Raw genomic sequence first — 12964 nt, 5'->3', positions numbered from 1 at the left:
CATGTTGTTTTGGCTCTTGGACCATTTTCATTCCTGCGTGCAGTGCGGAGACTTGATTCCTTCGATGAAAGAGTTTCACCGGTTTCTCCACCCAAGAGCCTTTTCTTTATCTCATGTCTCACTCCTTATCCATCTCTTTCTCTCTGTTTCCTAACGTTTTTACTTTCCGTTTTAATAACCCCAGATTTATGGTATCCCTATTTTTTTTCTTTTTATATTTTTAATTTCTCCTTTTTAATTTTTTATTATTTTCGTAACTTTAATTTCAATTTTAATTTGAATCTTTTTTTTATTAAAACCTGTTTAAATAAATAAATAAGAAATTGACCTGTACGAACGGCGGCTGAAAGTGTATGAAATAGTTGGACTTTCCTGCGCTGCTTACCAAAGAAAACATATAACTAAAATGAAGTAAGAATCTATAGTTTGCAATATGTACCTACAATAACTTAGCTCCCCTCTCTGCCCTTATTGTCTCAGAACAATTCAAATTAATAAACAACATTCATTTGCAGGCAATAAATTTCGCAGCGCCAGATTGAATATAACCGATTGTTTCACTCCTCATTAAAATAATTAGCACTCACTTGCTAACAAAAATCTTCTCATAAGCAAACAATCAGCTCTGTTCCGGTGCACAGGGAAATACTCTTAACTGGCTTAGATATAATTAGATATACAAATAAAATCGTCGTTGGCTATGCGAATGCGCGAATTTGTTAAATTTCAGTGATTGCGAAAGCAAAACAAAAAACAACAGCAGAAAAAAAAGAAATGCGTAAACTGGATATATAAATAGACGAGGGAATTAATATGATTGCATGGTTGAGTGGAATACCCAATTAATTCGTTCGGCTCTATGTACGATAGTTCACTGGAAAGTCAACTAGATAGTTACCAACAGTTACAGTTAGTCATGTTAGTCACCTGACGCAGCATAACAAGTGCAGCCCCGCTGCTCCACGCAAACAAGCGGGCTGTTGATTTATCTCGTTTTAAGTTCTCGGCATCCACTTGTCTAGGTTTTATTTGAGTGCCAGCCACGCTAGCAAAAGCACGCGTCACTCGCAAACGCTCCACAAACAGTTCATCGACAAATCGTTGACTGCTAAATTGCGATTAGTTAAATGCAGTCCATTTAATTACGTGAAATCCAGTGCTCCAAAAGCAAAGCTTGAACCGAAAATCACGTTTTACGATACTTTCGACTGGTGTCGTCGCGACATCAGCTGCATTTGCTTCCGCCTCGGTTTTTCGGTTGTGTGACTGTGCCTAAATATAATCTGAATATTTGGTTATATAAGAAACAACTCCATCAAAATGATATTCGGTCCCTGCACTCGCAAGCAAATACTCACAATGAGCGCTCTGGCTGCTGGCATTATTTTGGCAGTTGTTGCCATCAGTGTGTTTAGTCAAGTGGAGTCCAAGCAACCGCCCTGGGCAGCGGGCCACAGCTTTAACAAGTGCCACAAAACGTTGCCAAATACGACGAGCTCAACGCTCGAATTGGTGCACATTGTATTCAGACATGGCATACGAACACCCGTCGATACATTTCCTAATGATCCCTATGTCAAGGACAGCTTCAAGCCCACCGGTTGGGGGCATGTGACCAACGTGAGTAGTGAAAAATTCAGAGTCTCGATACTCCAGAAAGTAAATCTCATTTCTCTAAACTTAATATTTAATTAAAGAGGTACAAATGCAATAATTTAAAAAATACTTTGCACTACAGGACATTTAAAATTAATTTTTTTAACTAGCATTTAAAAGTGTAAGCTGGTAAGATTATGACCAATCGGATCCGATCTGGAGATACCCAGTAAATACACAAAATCCAAAAAGTATTGATCTGAAAATATTACACCTTATGTATTTTTCACTGGAACAATGGGTCTTATTGGAAAATTGATAATTAATAGCTTTTAGCTGCTACTACCTTTAAAGAGTATTGTACATGTTTAAATTGAGATTTCATTAATGCAATTTTGGAATATGTTTTGCAGCGTGGCAAGAAGGAGCTCTTTGAGATGGGTCGCTGGCTGCATCGTCGGTATGGTGACTTTATGGGACCTTATTACAGACCCGACGTAAGTTTTACCTAGCTGTGCCCATGCCCAACCTTTATTTATTGATTTTTATGTGTATATATCTAGAGACTTCATGCCCAGGCCACCGCATCGCCTCGAGCACTGATGTCGCTGCAAACTACGCTGGCCAGCATGTTTGAGCCTCGGGGTACAGTCATGGAGTGGAACAAGCAGCTCAACTGGCAACCCATACCCATTGTATCGGAGCCGCTGGACCAAGATTCGGTATGGAGATATGAAATAGATCTTTCTCAAGACCTTAGGATAAAATTATTCATTTACAGTTGCTCCTCGTGCGTACGTCCTGTCCACGTTACTTCGAAGCTCGTGATGAAGTTTTCCAACTTCCTGAGGTAATTGCTCAGCAGGAGCCCTATGCGGATATGCTGAGGGAGCTGAGCAACCTGACAGGGATGCCTATGCGCGATGCAGAGGATGTGAACTCCTTGTACATTACTCTGCTTGCTGAACAGGAGTTCGGCTATAAGTTACCCAACTGGGCGAAGGACTACTTTCCCGAGCGCATGAAATTCCTCGCCGAACAGAGCTACATCTACAATGCGTACACTCCTGAGATGCAGAAAATCAAAGGAGGCCCATTTTTGCGCAAAATGTACGACGAAATGCTGGCGAAGCAGGCGGGCAGCCTAAGGCCGAGGGATCGCGGCATGTTCATTTACACGGGTCACGATTGGACCGTGGGTAACATATTATCGGCCCTGGGTCTTTGGAAGCGTCAAATGCCGCGCTTTGCTGTTATGGCCATCTTTGAGACGCACCAGAATCGCCAGACAGGAGAATACTATGTGGAGGTAATTGATCGCTTACTCTTGGTCTGTATTCACATTAAATGTACCGAACTCTTTGTAGATCTTTCTGCGTAACGATGAATTCGGATGCCTGGAGCAGCTGAAACTGGCTGACTGTGAACTGCAGTGTCCCCTCAACCGACTCATCAAGCTGAGTGAATCAGTGCTGCCCAATGAACCCATGGAGCAGCGCTGTCGCGCTCATAATCCCGCTTTTGTGGAACCGCCGCCACGCAAAATCGATCAGTAATAGTTCATTCACAAGGCACTGTTTTGAATGCTTGCACTCAGAAACCTCAGTATTAGGCGGTGACCGTTGGTCACACATAAAACGGCAATAATTACTATAAAAATCTCTCAAAAAGAAAGAAATAAAAGTTAATTGCTTGCTATATTTTTATTGTGATTTTTGTTGTTGGGCAAAGTCGTTAATTGCGTTGATTATATTTAATTTGTTGTCTTATTAAAGGTATTTTCTGCAGAGGTTATTTACGTATTGTTTGTTTGCTAGTGTCATTTCGCTTTCTCTATCTCTATCTCTCTCTCTCTCTCTCTTTCTCTCTCTCTCTCTCTCTATCGCTGTATCTCTCTCTCGGCTTTTCAAACATCATCTGTGCAGTTCTCTCGACTTCGTTCTACAAAATCGCGACTTAAAATCGCTCGGATTCTATTATTGCAGTCACTATTCGAGTGAGTTTCGAGGTAGCTGGAGGCGCGCAAATTAAACGCTCTACAGACCCATAAGATGTGGCCAAAGCTTTTCGCTGGACTCCTGCTCTGCTCTAGTTGCCTCCTAGTCAGAGGAGCTATTGTGGAGGCAAAGGAGCCGCAGGATGAGAGTAAGGATACAGATGCCAATACAAAGTCAACCTTAGAGCTTGTTCATGTGGTAAATAAATTGCAAGACTTATAGAAAATTATAACATATATTATATGATATATAATATAATATATATATAATAAAATATGTAGTACAATTGCTCGTAGTTTAAGTGAATTTTTGAGATATGCATCAAATCTGTTTTCCACCTTTATGAACTACTTAATGTTTATAATTGAACTATAAAGAGGCTCAAAATTACGCTTGTTAAACAACGTCATTGCCGAGAATAATATTAAATATGCTCAGTCAGTGGTGCGAGGCACTTTAAGTTCTTGGAAAAACCATAATTTATTATTTGTGTAATTTGAATTGTTATGCAAGTGAGAATAATTGGCCTTAAAATCCATTAGAAGGTCTGTACGTAACTTAAATATGACTTTGACCAGTTTTGGACACTCGGCGTGTACTTAGTGTATGAAGAGAAATCATAATTTAAAAGCGATCGAACCGGTTTATCGATAAAACACAAAATGTATATAAAGATATTATTCTAGCGTTTAGTCAAGTAATTGACCTAACCGGTTAATTGCATATATAGTTGAAATAATGCTTTGCTTGCATAAGAAAGAACTGTATATCTACTTACTGATTAAATTTTTAATTAAAAAATGTTTTTTTTTCAGCTTTTTCGACATGGACCACGGACTCCAGTAAGCACCTATCCCAAAGACCCATACTTGAACGAGACCTACGAGCCTTATGGCTGGGGCCAACTGACTAATGTAAGCCAAAGAAACCTAGTATACAATATTTACAATAAATAACTGTATAAATTAATAACCGAATAGCCAGCCAAAGTGGAGCTTTATAAAATAGGCAAACAGCTGCGCAAGCGTTACAGGGACATTCTCTCGCCCTACTATCAACCGGATGTAAGTCTTATTGTCTCGAAAGAATGATCTATATTTAATCTATAACCTATTGCCAGATGATCCACGCAGAAGCCACGCAATCGTCGCGCAGTATTATGTCGCTTCAGCTAGTGCTGGCTGGCCTGTTTCCACCAGAGAATACTCCCATGGAGTGGAGTATGTTGCTCAACTGGCAACCCATACCAATATATACTGAGCCCGAGGCAACTGATAAGGTAAATATGCAGCCGGATATCTATAATAATAACAATGATAATAATAAAAATAATAATAATAATAATAATGATAATAAGAATGATATAATGATATTAATTATAATAATATTAAACATAATTAAATTAATAATCATTATAAAAATAATAGTAATATTAATGACAAATTTAATATGAATATAAATATTAATTTAGTATTATTAAATAACGTGACTATTTGCAGCGCCTGCGGCAGAAGGCTCCCTGCCCCCGCTACGACGAGGCAGTGTGGGAGGTGATGCACTTGCCGGAGGTTGTCGAGTTGCACGAGCAGAACTCGAAGCTGCTGCAGGAGCTGACCAACATAACAGGTCTCAATGTGAGCTATACACACGACGTGACGAATGTGTACATCTCGCTGCAGTCGCAACAGGTCTATGGGCTAAAGATGCCCAAGTGGACGAGAAACTACTATCCAGACAAAATGCGACCACTGGCAGTCAAGTCATATACGTATGATGCCTATACGACAGAAATGCGTAAGCTTAAAGGTGGCTACTATCTAGAAGACGTGCTCAAGCAGATGCAGTCGAAGGTAGCTGGAAAACTGGAGCCAGCTAGCAGAAAGATGGTCATTTCCTGTGCACACGATTGGACCATATCGAATGTGCTGAGCGCATTGAACGTGTGGCAGGGGCAGATGCCCCGTTTCTCGGCACTAATTGCCATTGAGCTGCGCAGACGTAAAGGCAGCGGTGACTACTTTGTCGAGATATACTTCCAAAATGATCCCAGCAAGGCGCCGCAGCTGCTGCAGGTGCCCGGCTGCAGCGAACAGTGCCCCATTGCCCAGTTCCAGGAGCTAATAAAGGATGTACTGCCCCATGCTCCGTACGAGCAGCTGTGCATCGCCAAGGGAACCAGTGATGGGACTCGGATCAGCTATCACTAATGATCAGACATACTGTTTAAGCCAGCAGTATTAACTACATATTTTCTTTCTATACTCATAGCTACTCACTCAATTTCATAATCTTTTTTATATTGAATGATTTTGAAATCTTCTGATTGATTGCACGCTACATGAATAGCCCAGTAAATTATGCATGTGATTTGTTTCTCCAAGCTCTAACGAGGGGGTTCGAATAGTTCTGTGGGGCTTCAAATATGTATCCGTTCTATAGTATAGTAAATAAAATTGTACATTGTGTGAATAATCCATTAAGTTGGTTATCAAAAGTAATCACTTTTTATATGTAAGTAAGTATTAATAACAATGTTATTTTCGTAGCAAATTCCTAAATTGTATTTGACAAAAATAGGTGATCAGCTCATTTGCAAATTTTTCTTAAACAAAATAAGTACTATATTACATCATTTTAGTAATAAATTTGGAAATTAAACTGTATATATATATACACAGTTTATTTTATATATTTACATTTTTCTGATATTTTACCCCCAATGAACAATATTTATATATAAACAATAATAGTAAATGGAAACTATGTTGCATCGATCACCCATTCGTAGACATAATAATATATGCAACTCTGTTTGCACCTGGAATCTTGACGGAGTTGTAAGTCGTTAATTTTATGTTAATATATATTGGATACTGCAGCTGTTAACATTTCCGTATTTCTCAAGCTGCCCACCTTCAACTGGAATACACGCTCGCTAAAAGGTCTCACACAGACCTTATAAAACAAACTGTAGACGATTTGAAGCCAAACAGTTGGCACTTGAATGCTCGAAACATTTTATAACTACGTTAATTAAGCACAATACATTTAATCCACAAAAGGACCGGACACAACTTCCGTGCTGTAATAATTATCGACAAGCAAATTTAAATTTGGAAATTAGCGTTGAAATTAATAAAACAAGCACATCGACAATAACGATATTCCTTATACTAAGTAATTAACAAAGTTCTGAGACTTATTGCAGCCTGCTGGGGGAGAATCTGGTGACGAATCTCTTTGGTCATAAATTACGAAGATGTCAAAGTTGCCGGCATGTGTGTATTAACTGTGTGTGTGGATGTCTGTCTGTTTGTTTGTGTGTGTATGTCTGTGTGTGTGTGTTTGTGCTTGTGTTCCATACAAGTGCAAGTCGCGCCCGCGATTTAAAACGCCTCAAATGTACGGGCATTGTTGGGGCGACTGCTCAATGTACGATCAGTTACGGGCCACGCAACACACAATAGACACACTCGACAACAGTAACAACAACAACAACAACAATAAGAGTAACATTAATAATAGACGAAAGCGACGACGGTGACGAAAGCCTTTGGTGATAATGAAACGATAAAAGACATATGCATTTCTGTACATATTACGTACGTATTTCAAAAGTATGAGTGTTTTGGACATCGTTTCTGTGAGCTTTGCATGGTGTGCGAAATGTGAGACAGTGCGGCGTAAGTGCTCCGTTGAATAGTTGTTATCCGTTATCCGTTATAAGTTTGTTCGCTTATCAGCGAGTCGATTTGAACTGAACTGAATTATTACGCGGCCCATCCAATTGCAAATACGCGCTTTGTGTTTGTCAAAAGCAATTATAAATAACGTTTGTATTGGCGATAAGAGGAATAAGACAAATTGGCCCCAAAATACGTATATTCAAATGCTGATGAAGGAAAGGCGCCCTCAAAACTCGTTCCAATAGCGACTTTGCAAATTAACCATACGCAAACACGTTTTATTTGTTGACTTTGTTGTTTTACGAACAGCATAATTAAAAAGTCGAAAACAGACAAATCAAATCAAATGCCGAAAAAAGAATAAAGTTGACTGTGTATCTTCTGATTTGTGTGCTTGTGGCCGTCCATATAACGACGACGTTCCAACCCTGCTATTAGCGCTAAGCAAGCAAATATACATAATAATAATAAAACAGAGAACTCCAAGTTCGAGCACCGCCTAAGCCATATAAAGCGCGACTACCAAAATGCCGCGTTCGCATTTTACTAGGAGGCACTGTCTAGCAATGACGGGCGGCTTAATTGCATTGGTTTTGCTGATCTTGTGCTTCACTCACTCGACAGTCTTTTCGGGCAAGATCTCTGATCCCGGCACCGACGAGTCTACGCTTGAGCTGTTGCATGTGGTAAGTCCCCTAAGCCACTGGCAAATCAATAAAAAAGCAGCTGTTGAATAACAGCTGAAAAAATTACACTGTCAGCGAGGGTTCAAGCTTGAAATAATAACAAATGCATTTCTACGTCTAACAACTTAAATTATAAAAAAAAATAATAATAACCATATCAACTCAAACAGAGATAAGAAAGACCAATGGATTATATTTAATAGATAAAACTAATTTAGACTAAATGTTTTGTTTTGTTGCTTGAATCATATCTTCTGGGTTTGCTTTGTTATTCATTACTTTCACGACAGCACAAACTCCTCTCCATTATTTATCTCTATCTATAAATATATATACGCACCTAATTAACTGTACCTCAATGCCTTATCCATAATTCAAGAGAATGCCAAGCCCCACAGTATGGGGTGTTCAGTATTTGCTATCATCACGTCTTTCACGAGAATAGGAAATTACCGTAAAAGCAGCTGATAAAACAAATTTCAAATTCCAACTAACATTAACATTATAAAGTTGCCATTGAATTTGTATGGCATACAAGACCCAGTGATAACAATATATAAACAAATTTGTGTGATAAATATTCGTCGAAAAGTGTTAACAGTCGCAATTTTTAGCTTAGTGTAGCTGTAGCTTTTAATTATTACATGCCACAACATACACTATTAATGTAGTACATTGCCAGCACGTACAGTGGATGATTGTAGAGCGCTCAGTGCAAAATTGTATACAAAAACGCCAAGTGCGATTAAATATGTGTCATCAATTGGAAGGTTTTGTTAAAGTTAGCAAACATCGATAGCAGTTTTATGGCCGGACTGAAATCAAGCCAAGTGACAAGTGATATGTGTTCTATCAGCTGTTTTAATTTGTATTTAATGAGCCAATCATGCAAGTGCCATAACTGATTACAGTGCTACTGGGTAAAAATATAATTTCCAGCGATCATTTGTGATTTTAATAACATTAATTAATAATCAGCCAGCCATTGCGTCGTTTAGTTTAGTAAGCTGCGAAATACGACGTGAGCTGCGTTCTTTTTCGCGCTTCAGCACTTTTGTTAATAGTATAATGATATGTAGAACATATTAAGCATAGAGTGGAATTTTACCTCTTAGCATCTCTATGAAATTTTAATTTGTGTCGATAAAATTTTATGTCGCGCGTTAGCCTGATGTGTAATGTGTGTATATACTATATAATATATTGGACGCTTCGTCTAACTGGCAGACAAATCGGTTATACGCAGTAACATATGCCTCAAAACAAAAAAAATCAACAAAACAACAAAACAAAATCAAACCAATCTCAAACCAGCTACATGCTTAATTACAATTAAAGTTACTCGTTTTGACTGATTAAACACTGAAAAAAAAACAAAACAAAACAAAAATAAAACCAGTCTGCTGGCTTTGTAAATGGCTATAGATTGAACTGCGTCTCAGTTTTCTTATTATATAACTATATGTGTGTATATGTGTATGTGGACACTTTGTACATAGTTCGCCTAATATTGATGTACTGACAACCTATTCAACTGATTTGGAGATAAGCAGACGAGTTCAGTCCAAGGCTGCCGACCTTCAAACAATCCGCAAACAAGGCGCCTGCTTATCAGAAAACTGGCCGCGTGCAATTTAAATCAAATAGCAAATGCTGCTGGAAAGCTTCCTCAAATCTCAAATCTGAAATCTTAAATTGAAACTCGCACTCATACGTAATACCAGCAAGAGGCGGCGTGTTTCTGCTCGTTACTGCTTTGCTGCTTATCACAGTCGCGTGCTCGACTAAAAATCTATGTTGCAACTGATGCAGCAGACGCTGCCTAGACGCCTATGACATTTGATACGAGTTCAAATCTGCATAATAAAGAGCAACAGGTCGAGTGAGGCAACATCATCAAGAAATAACAATTAGCTATTTTCCAAACGTGATAGGTATTAATTTCAAAACTAAGGCTGCAACTGATGCTAAATAGTGAAAGTTTTGCCTTTAACAATCTAGCACTGCTGACATCAGTTTGGCTAATTAAAGCAACGAATGGAAGTAATAGTTGACAAACTGCTAACTAACACTGCATACATTTGTACAATTTTCAGGTCTTCCGACATGGGCCGCGCACACCGGCGGACACATATCCCACGGATCCCCATGTAAATGAAACCTACTATCCATTTGGCTGGGGACAAGTTACAAATGTGAGTTGAGCACAAGTTGCAGCAAAACTTTTCTCCAAAAAACTACTCAAATAACAACAACAACGGCAACAATAAGAAAAATAAGTGAAAATGTGAAAAGAGAACCTGGCAGCTCCCCATTCACTCCGAAAACCACGCAGCAATGCATTTAAATAAATTGAAATGCAAATGTTTGTCAGGCCAAAGGACGGGAAAAATGCGGCGGGGAAGCTGAGCTGTTCTGTGCTGCATTAACATATACACATGCATATGTTTATGCAATTGCCAAATTGCAAGACATTTATTATTTTATAACATTTTCCATCTCTGTCTTTCTCACTCTCCGTCTCCGTCTCCCTGTTTGTCTGGTTTGCTGTTTCTATTTGTGTGCTACCCGACTGTTGTCTCACGTACCAACCGCCCATACCATGCAATAAATCAACGCTCAGAATGGCAAACGCGAGCTGTTCAACATTGGGAGTTGGCTGCGTAAGCGTTATGGCAAATTTCTGGCACCCTACTACAGTCCCGATGTGAGTAACCCAACCAACGAACTAACGAACCGCCAGACAACCGTGCCGGCAACAGCCGGACGGGTGTCTGATAGTGCGGACGTTTACAAATTGCGGAGCTCAAGCGCGCTTGCCTCATCACTCAATTTCTTTTTGCTCTCTGCTCTGCTCTGCTCTACTCTGCTTGGCTCCATGCTCCATGCTCCATGCTCCATGTTCCACATGAACAGTTGGTGCACGCACAGGCAACGGGAGTTCCACGCACACACATGACCTTGCAGACGGTGCTGGCCAGTTTCTTCCCCCCGAAGGGCACGCCCATGGAGTGGAACAGCAAGTACAATTGGCAGCCCATTCCAGTGTTCTCGCAGGAGCTAAATGAGGATACGGTATGTCAATCCAATCCATCAATATTGATGGCATCATCAGTTGAATGTTATTTATGCCTTACTTCATCTCATCGTGAATTCAATGCTAAGGCTTGATTCGCATTTTACTTTTATTTTTAATTCGAGCGAATCTAAAAACAAACTTAAGCCATTTATAATGCTTCATTGCAGAATCTAAGAGTCTCTATTATTTTTACACTATTTTCAAACATATTCATTTAGTCAGAATTTATATTCATCTGCATCTCGAAGTCTTTTGCAATATTGGCAAATTCTAGGAATTTGCCATTTTACAACATTTGTTAACTAGTGTATTTAATCGCTTTTGTATGTCTTCAGTGAAATTAAATTCTTTTCAATACAGATTACCTTTCAGTTTGGCCTCACTGAACTCCAATTTCAATTTGAACATTTATTTAATTGCATTTAGTTCATCATTTAAACTTGAATGTTGTATTATTGATATTTCAATTAAAATTTTAAATTTGTTTACGTTTCAATCTTGTGTTTTATTCCATAGCTATTACTCGTGCGTAAGCCTTGCCCTCGATACTTTGAAGCTCTGCACGATGTCTATGAATTACCCGAGGTGAAGACAGAAATCGAGCCATATCTCGATATGTACAAGGAGCTGGCAGCTCACACTGGACTTGAGTTCAAAGAACCAGAAGATGTACAATCGCTGTATCTGACGTTGCTCGCCGAGCAGGAATGGGGTCTGGAGTTGCCCGAATGGACTAAAGAGTACTTTCCCGAGAAAATGCAGTTCCTAACTGAACAGAGCTATGTGTACAATGTGTACACGCCCGAGATGCAAAAGATCAAGGCTGGTCCATTCCTCAAAAAGATGTTCGACGAAATGCAGCAGAGGCGTAACGCAACCCTGAAGCCCGATAAGCGGAAGCTGTTCATCTATACGGGTCACGACTCAACCGTGGTCAACGTGCTCTCCGGCCTGAAGATCTGGGAGCGTCAGCTGCCACGTTATTCGGTCATGGCACTGTTTGAGCTGCATAAGAACAAGGAAACCGGCGAATACTGGGTGGAGATCTATTTCCGTAATAATCCGAAGGCACCAGCTCAAAAGTTAACGGTACCCGGCTGTGAATTCCAGTGTCCGTTGGACAAGTTGCTCGAGTTGGCCAAGGATGTGGTGCCCACCGAGGCGGATGTCAAGCGGTGTGATGCCCAAAATGAGGACTTCACAGAGCCACCGCTGCGAGGCCCATAGATGAGCTAAAGCTGCACTCTGCTCTGCTCTAACAGGTGCTACAACTCAGGATTACTTAGGTCAACCTCTAGTTTAAGTCGAACAATGTACATTTGCACATACTTATTAAAGATCGAGTCGAAATTGTAAGATGATGCTCGGGTGTTTGACTTAGCGCCAGAAGCAACGCCTCATATGGCAACCAAGTTGACTCATTTCCGCTTGTGGCGCCGCCATTGCCCAATAGGCCGTTTCCGTTTGCCTTTTGCCAGCTCCGCAAACAACTTCCGCACTTGTTCAGCCAGTTCTGCTCCATCTCTATTTCTATATCTATTTCTCTGTCTGTGTCTGTTGCTTTGTATCTCTTTGAATCTCGCCCGCCCTTTAGCTTTGCTCATTTTTGCCAAGAGGTGACATTTTTCGCATTGCGGTTTACCATAAACTATTTCATTTGGGAGTTGTCTGTGTAGCAGTGTTAGCAGTGCTCCATACTTGTCGTTGGTGTTGGTGTTTCATGCACGCCATTCCCATTGCCATTGCCCACCTCTCCACACACCCCACAGTCCACTCAGTTCTCCATTGTTTACTCGAGTGCGTTGCCCATCTGTCTCTCAATGTGTTCCCAGCATTTCTCTCTCTCTCGCACAGTAGTCTCTCCCAGTCTATCTGTTTCTGTTTGCAACTATGTGCTTCTTGCACATACATATCTGTAAA

The 12964-nt window shown here is 40.0% G+C and overlaps 3 protein-coding genes across 6 annotated transcripts; all 3 read left to right on the top strand.

The window, feature by feature from the left end:
* The first annotated feature begins 1015 nt into the window (after positions 1-1015).
* On the top strand, positions 1016-3296 carry LOC6558044 (prostatic acid phosphatase). Its single transcript, XM_001985595.3, has 5 exons — positions 1016-1620; positions 2010-2093; positions 2160-2318; positions 2378-2905; positions 2964-3296. The coding sequence occupies exons 1-5, from the start codon at positions 1321-1323 to the stop codon at positions 3150-3152; spliced, it is 1260 nt and encodes a 419-aa protein (XP_001985631.1). The 5' UTR covers positions 1016-1320; the 3' UTR covers positions 3153-3296.
* A 286-nt stretch (positions 3297-3582) lies between these two features.
* Positions 3583-6065, top strand: LOC6558266 (lysosomal acid phosphatase). Its single transcript, XM_001985594.3, has 5 exons — positions 3583-3791; positions 4409-4507; positions 4574-4657; positions 4714-4872; positions 5093-6065. Exons 1-5 carry the CDS (start codon positions 3648-3650, stop codon positions 5798-5800), a joined length of 1194 nt encoding a protein of 397 aa, XP_001985630.1. The 5' UTR covers positions 3583-3647; the 3' UTR covers positions 5801-6065.
* A 1726-nt stretch (positions 6066-7791) lies between these two features.
* LOC6557846 (venom acid phosphatase Acph-1) lies at positions 7792-12405 on the top strand. 4 transcript variants are annotated; one of them, XM_001985593.2, is made up of 5 exons: positions 7792-7965; positions 10062-10160; positions 10589-10672; positions 10882-11040; positions 11561-12405. In XM_001985593.2, the coding sequence occupies exons 1-5, from the start codon at positions 7807-7809 to the stop codon at positions 12269-12271; spliced, it is 1212 nt and encodes a 403-aa protein (XP_001985629.2). In that variant the 5' UTR covers positions 7792-7806; the 3' UTR covers positions 12272-12405. The 4 variants fall into 4 exon arrangements, with proteins under 4 accessions (XP_001985629.2, XP_032599443.1, XP_032599435.1 ...); XM_032743552.1 differs by lacking the exon at positions 7792-7965 and adding an exon at positions 9079-9145; XM_032743544.2 differs by lacking the exon at positions 7792-7965 and adding an exon at positions 9452-9842.
* Positions 12406-12964: the final 559 nt, after the last annotated feature.

Source organism: Drosophila grimshawi, unplaced genomic scaffold, assembly GCF_018153295.1.
Source record: "Drosophila grimshawi isolate 15287-2541.00 unplaced genomic scaffold, ASM1815329v1 contig_78, whole genome shotgun sequence".
In the NCBI taxonomy this organism is placed as follows: Eukaryota; Metazoa; Arthropoda; class Insecta; order Diptera; family Drosophilidae; genus Drosophila; species Drosophila grimshawi.
This window is presented reverse-complemented; position numbering and strand designations above follow the sequence as displayed.

Bases quoted from the DNA above. Each gene is read 5' to 3' on its own strand.
- LOC6558044 (XM_001985595.3), top strand. From the start codon at position 1,321: ATGATATTCGGTCCCTGCACTCGCAAGCAAATACTCACAATGAGCGCT. The intron at 2,319-2,377 runs GTATGGAGATAT...ATTCATTTACAG, and splicing joins AGCCGCTGGACCAAGATTCG to TTGCTCCTCGTGCGTACGTC. The intron at 2,906-2,963 runs GTAATTGATCGC...AACTCTTTGTAG, and splicing joins CAGGAGAATACTATGTGGAG to ATCTTTCTGCGTAACGATGA.
- LOC6558266 (XM_001985594.3), top strand. From the start codon at position 3,648: ATGTGGCCAAAGCTTTTCGCTGGACTCCTGCTCTGCTCTAGTTGCCTC. The intron at 4,508-4,573 runs GTAAGCCAAAGA...ATAACCGAATAG, and splicing joins GCTGGGGCCAACTGACTAAT to CCAGCCAAAGTGGAGCTTTA. The intron at 4,873-5,092 runs GTAAATATGCAG...GACTATTTGCAG, and splicing joins AGCCCGAGGCAACTGATAAG to CGCCTGCGGCAGAAGGCTCC.
- LOC6557846 (XM_001985593.2), top strand. From the start codon at position 7,807: ATGCCGCGTTCGCATTTTACTAGGAGGCACTGTCTAGCAATGACGGGC. The intron at 10,161-10,588 runs GTGAGTTGAGCA...ATCAACGCTCAG, and splicing joins GCTGGGGACAAGTTACAAAT to AATGGCAAACGCGAGCTGTT. The intron at 11,041-11,560 runs GTATGTCAATCC...TTTATTCCATAG, and splicing joins AGGAGCTAAATGAGGATACG to CTATTACTCGTGCGTAAGCC.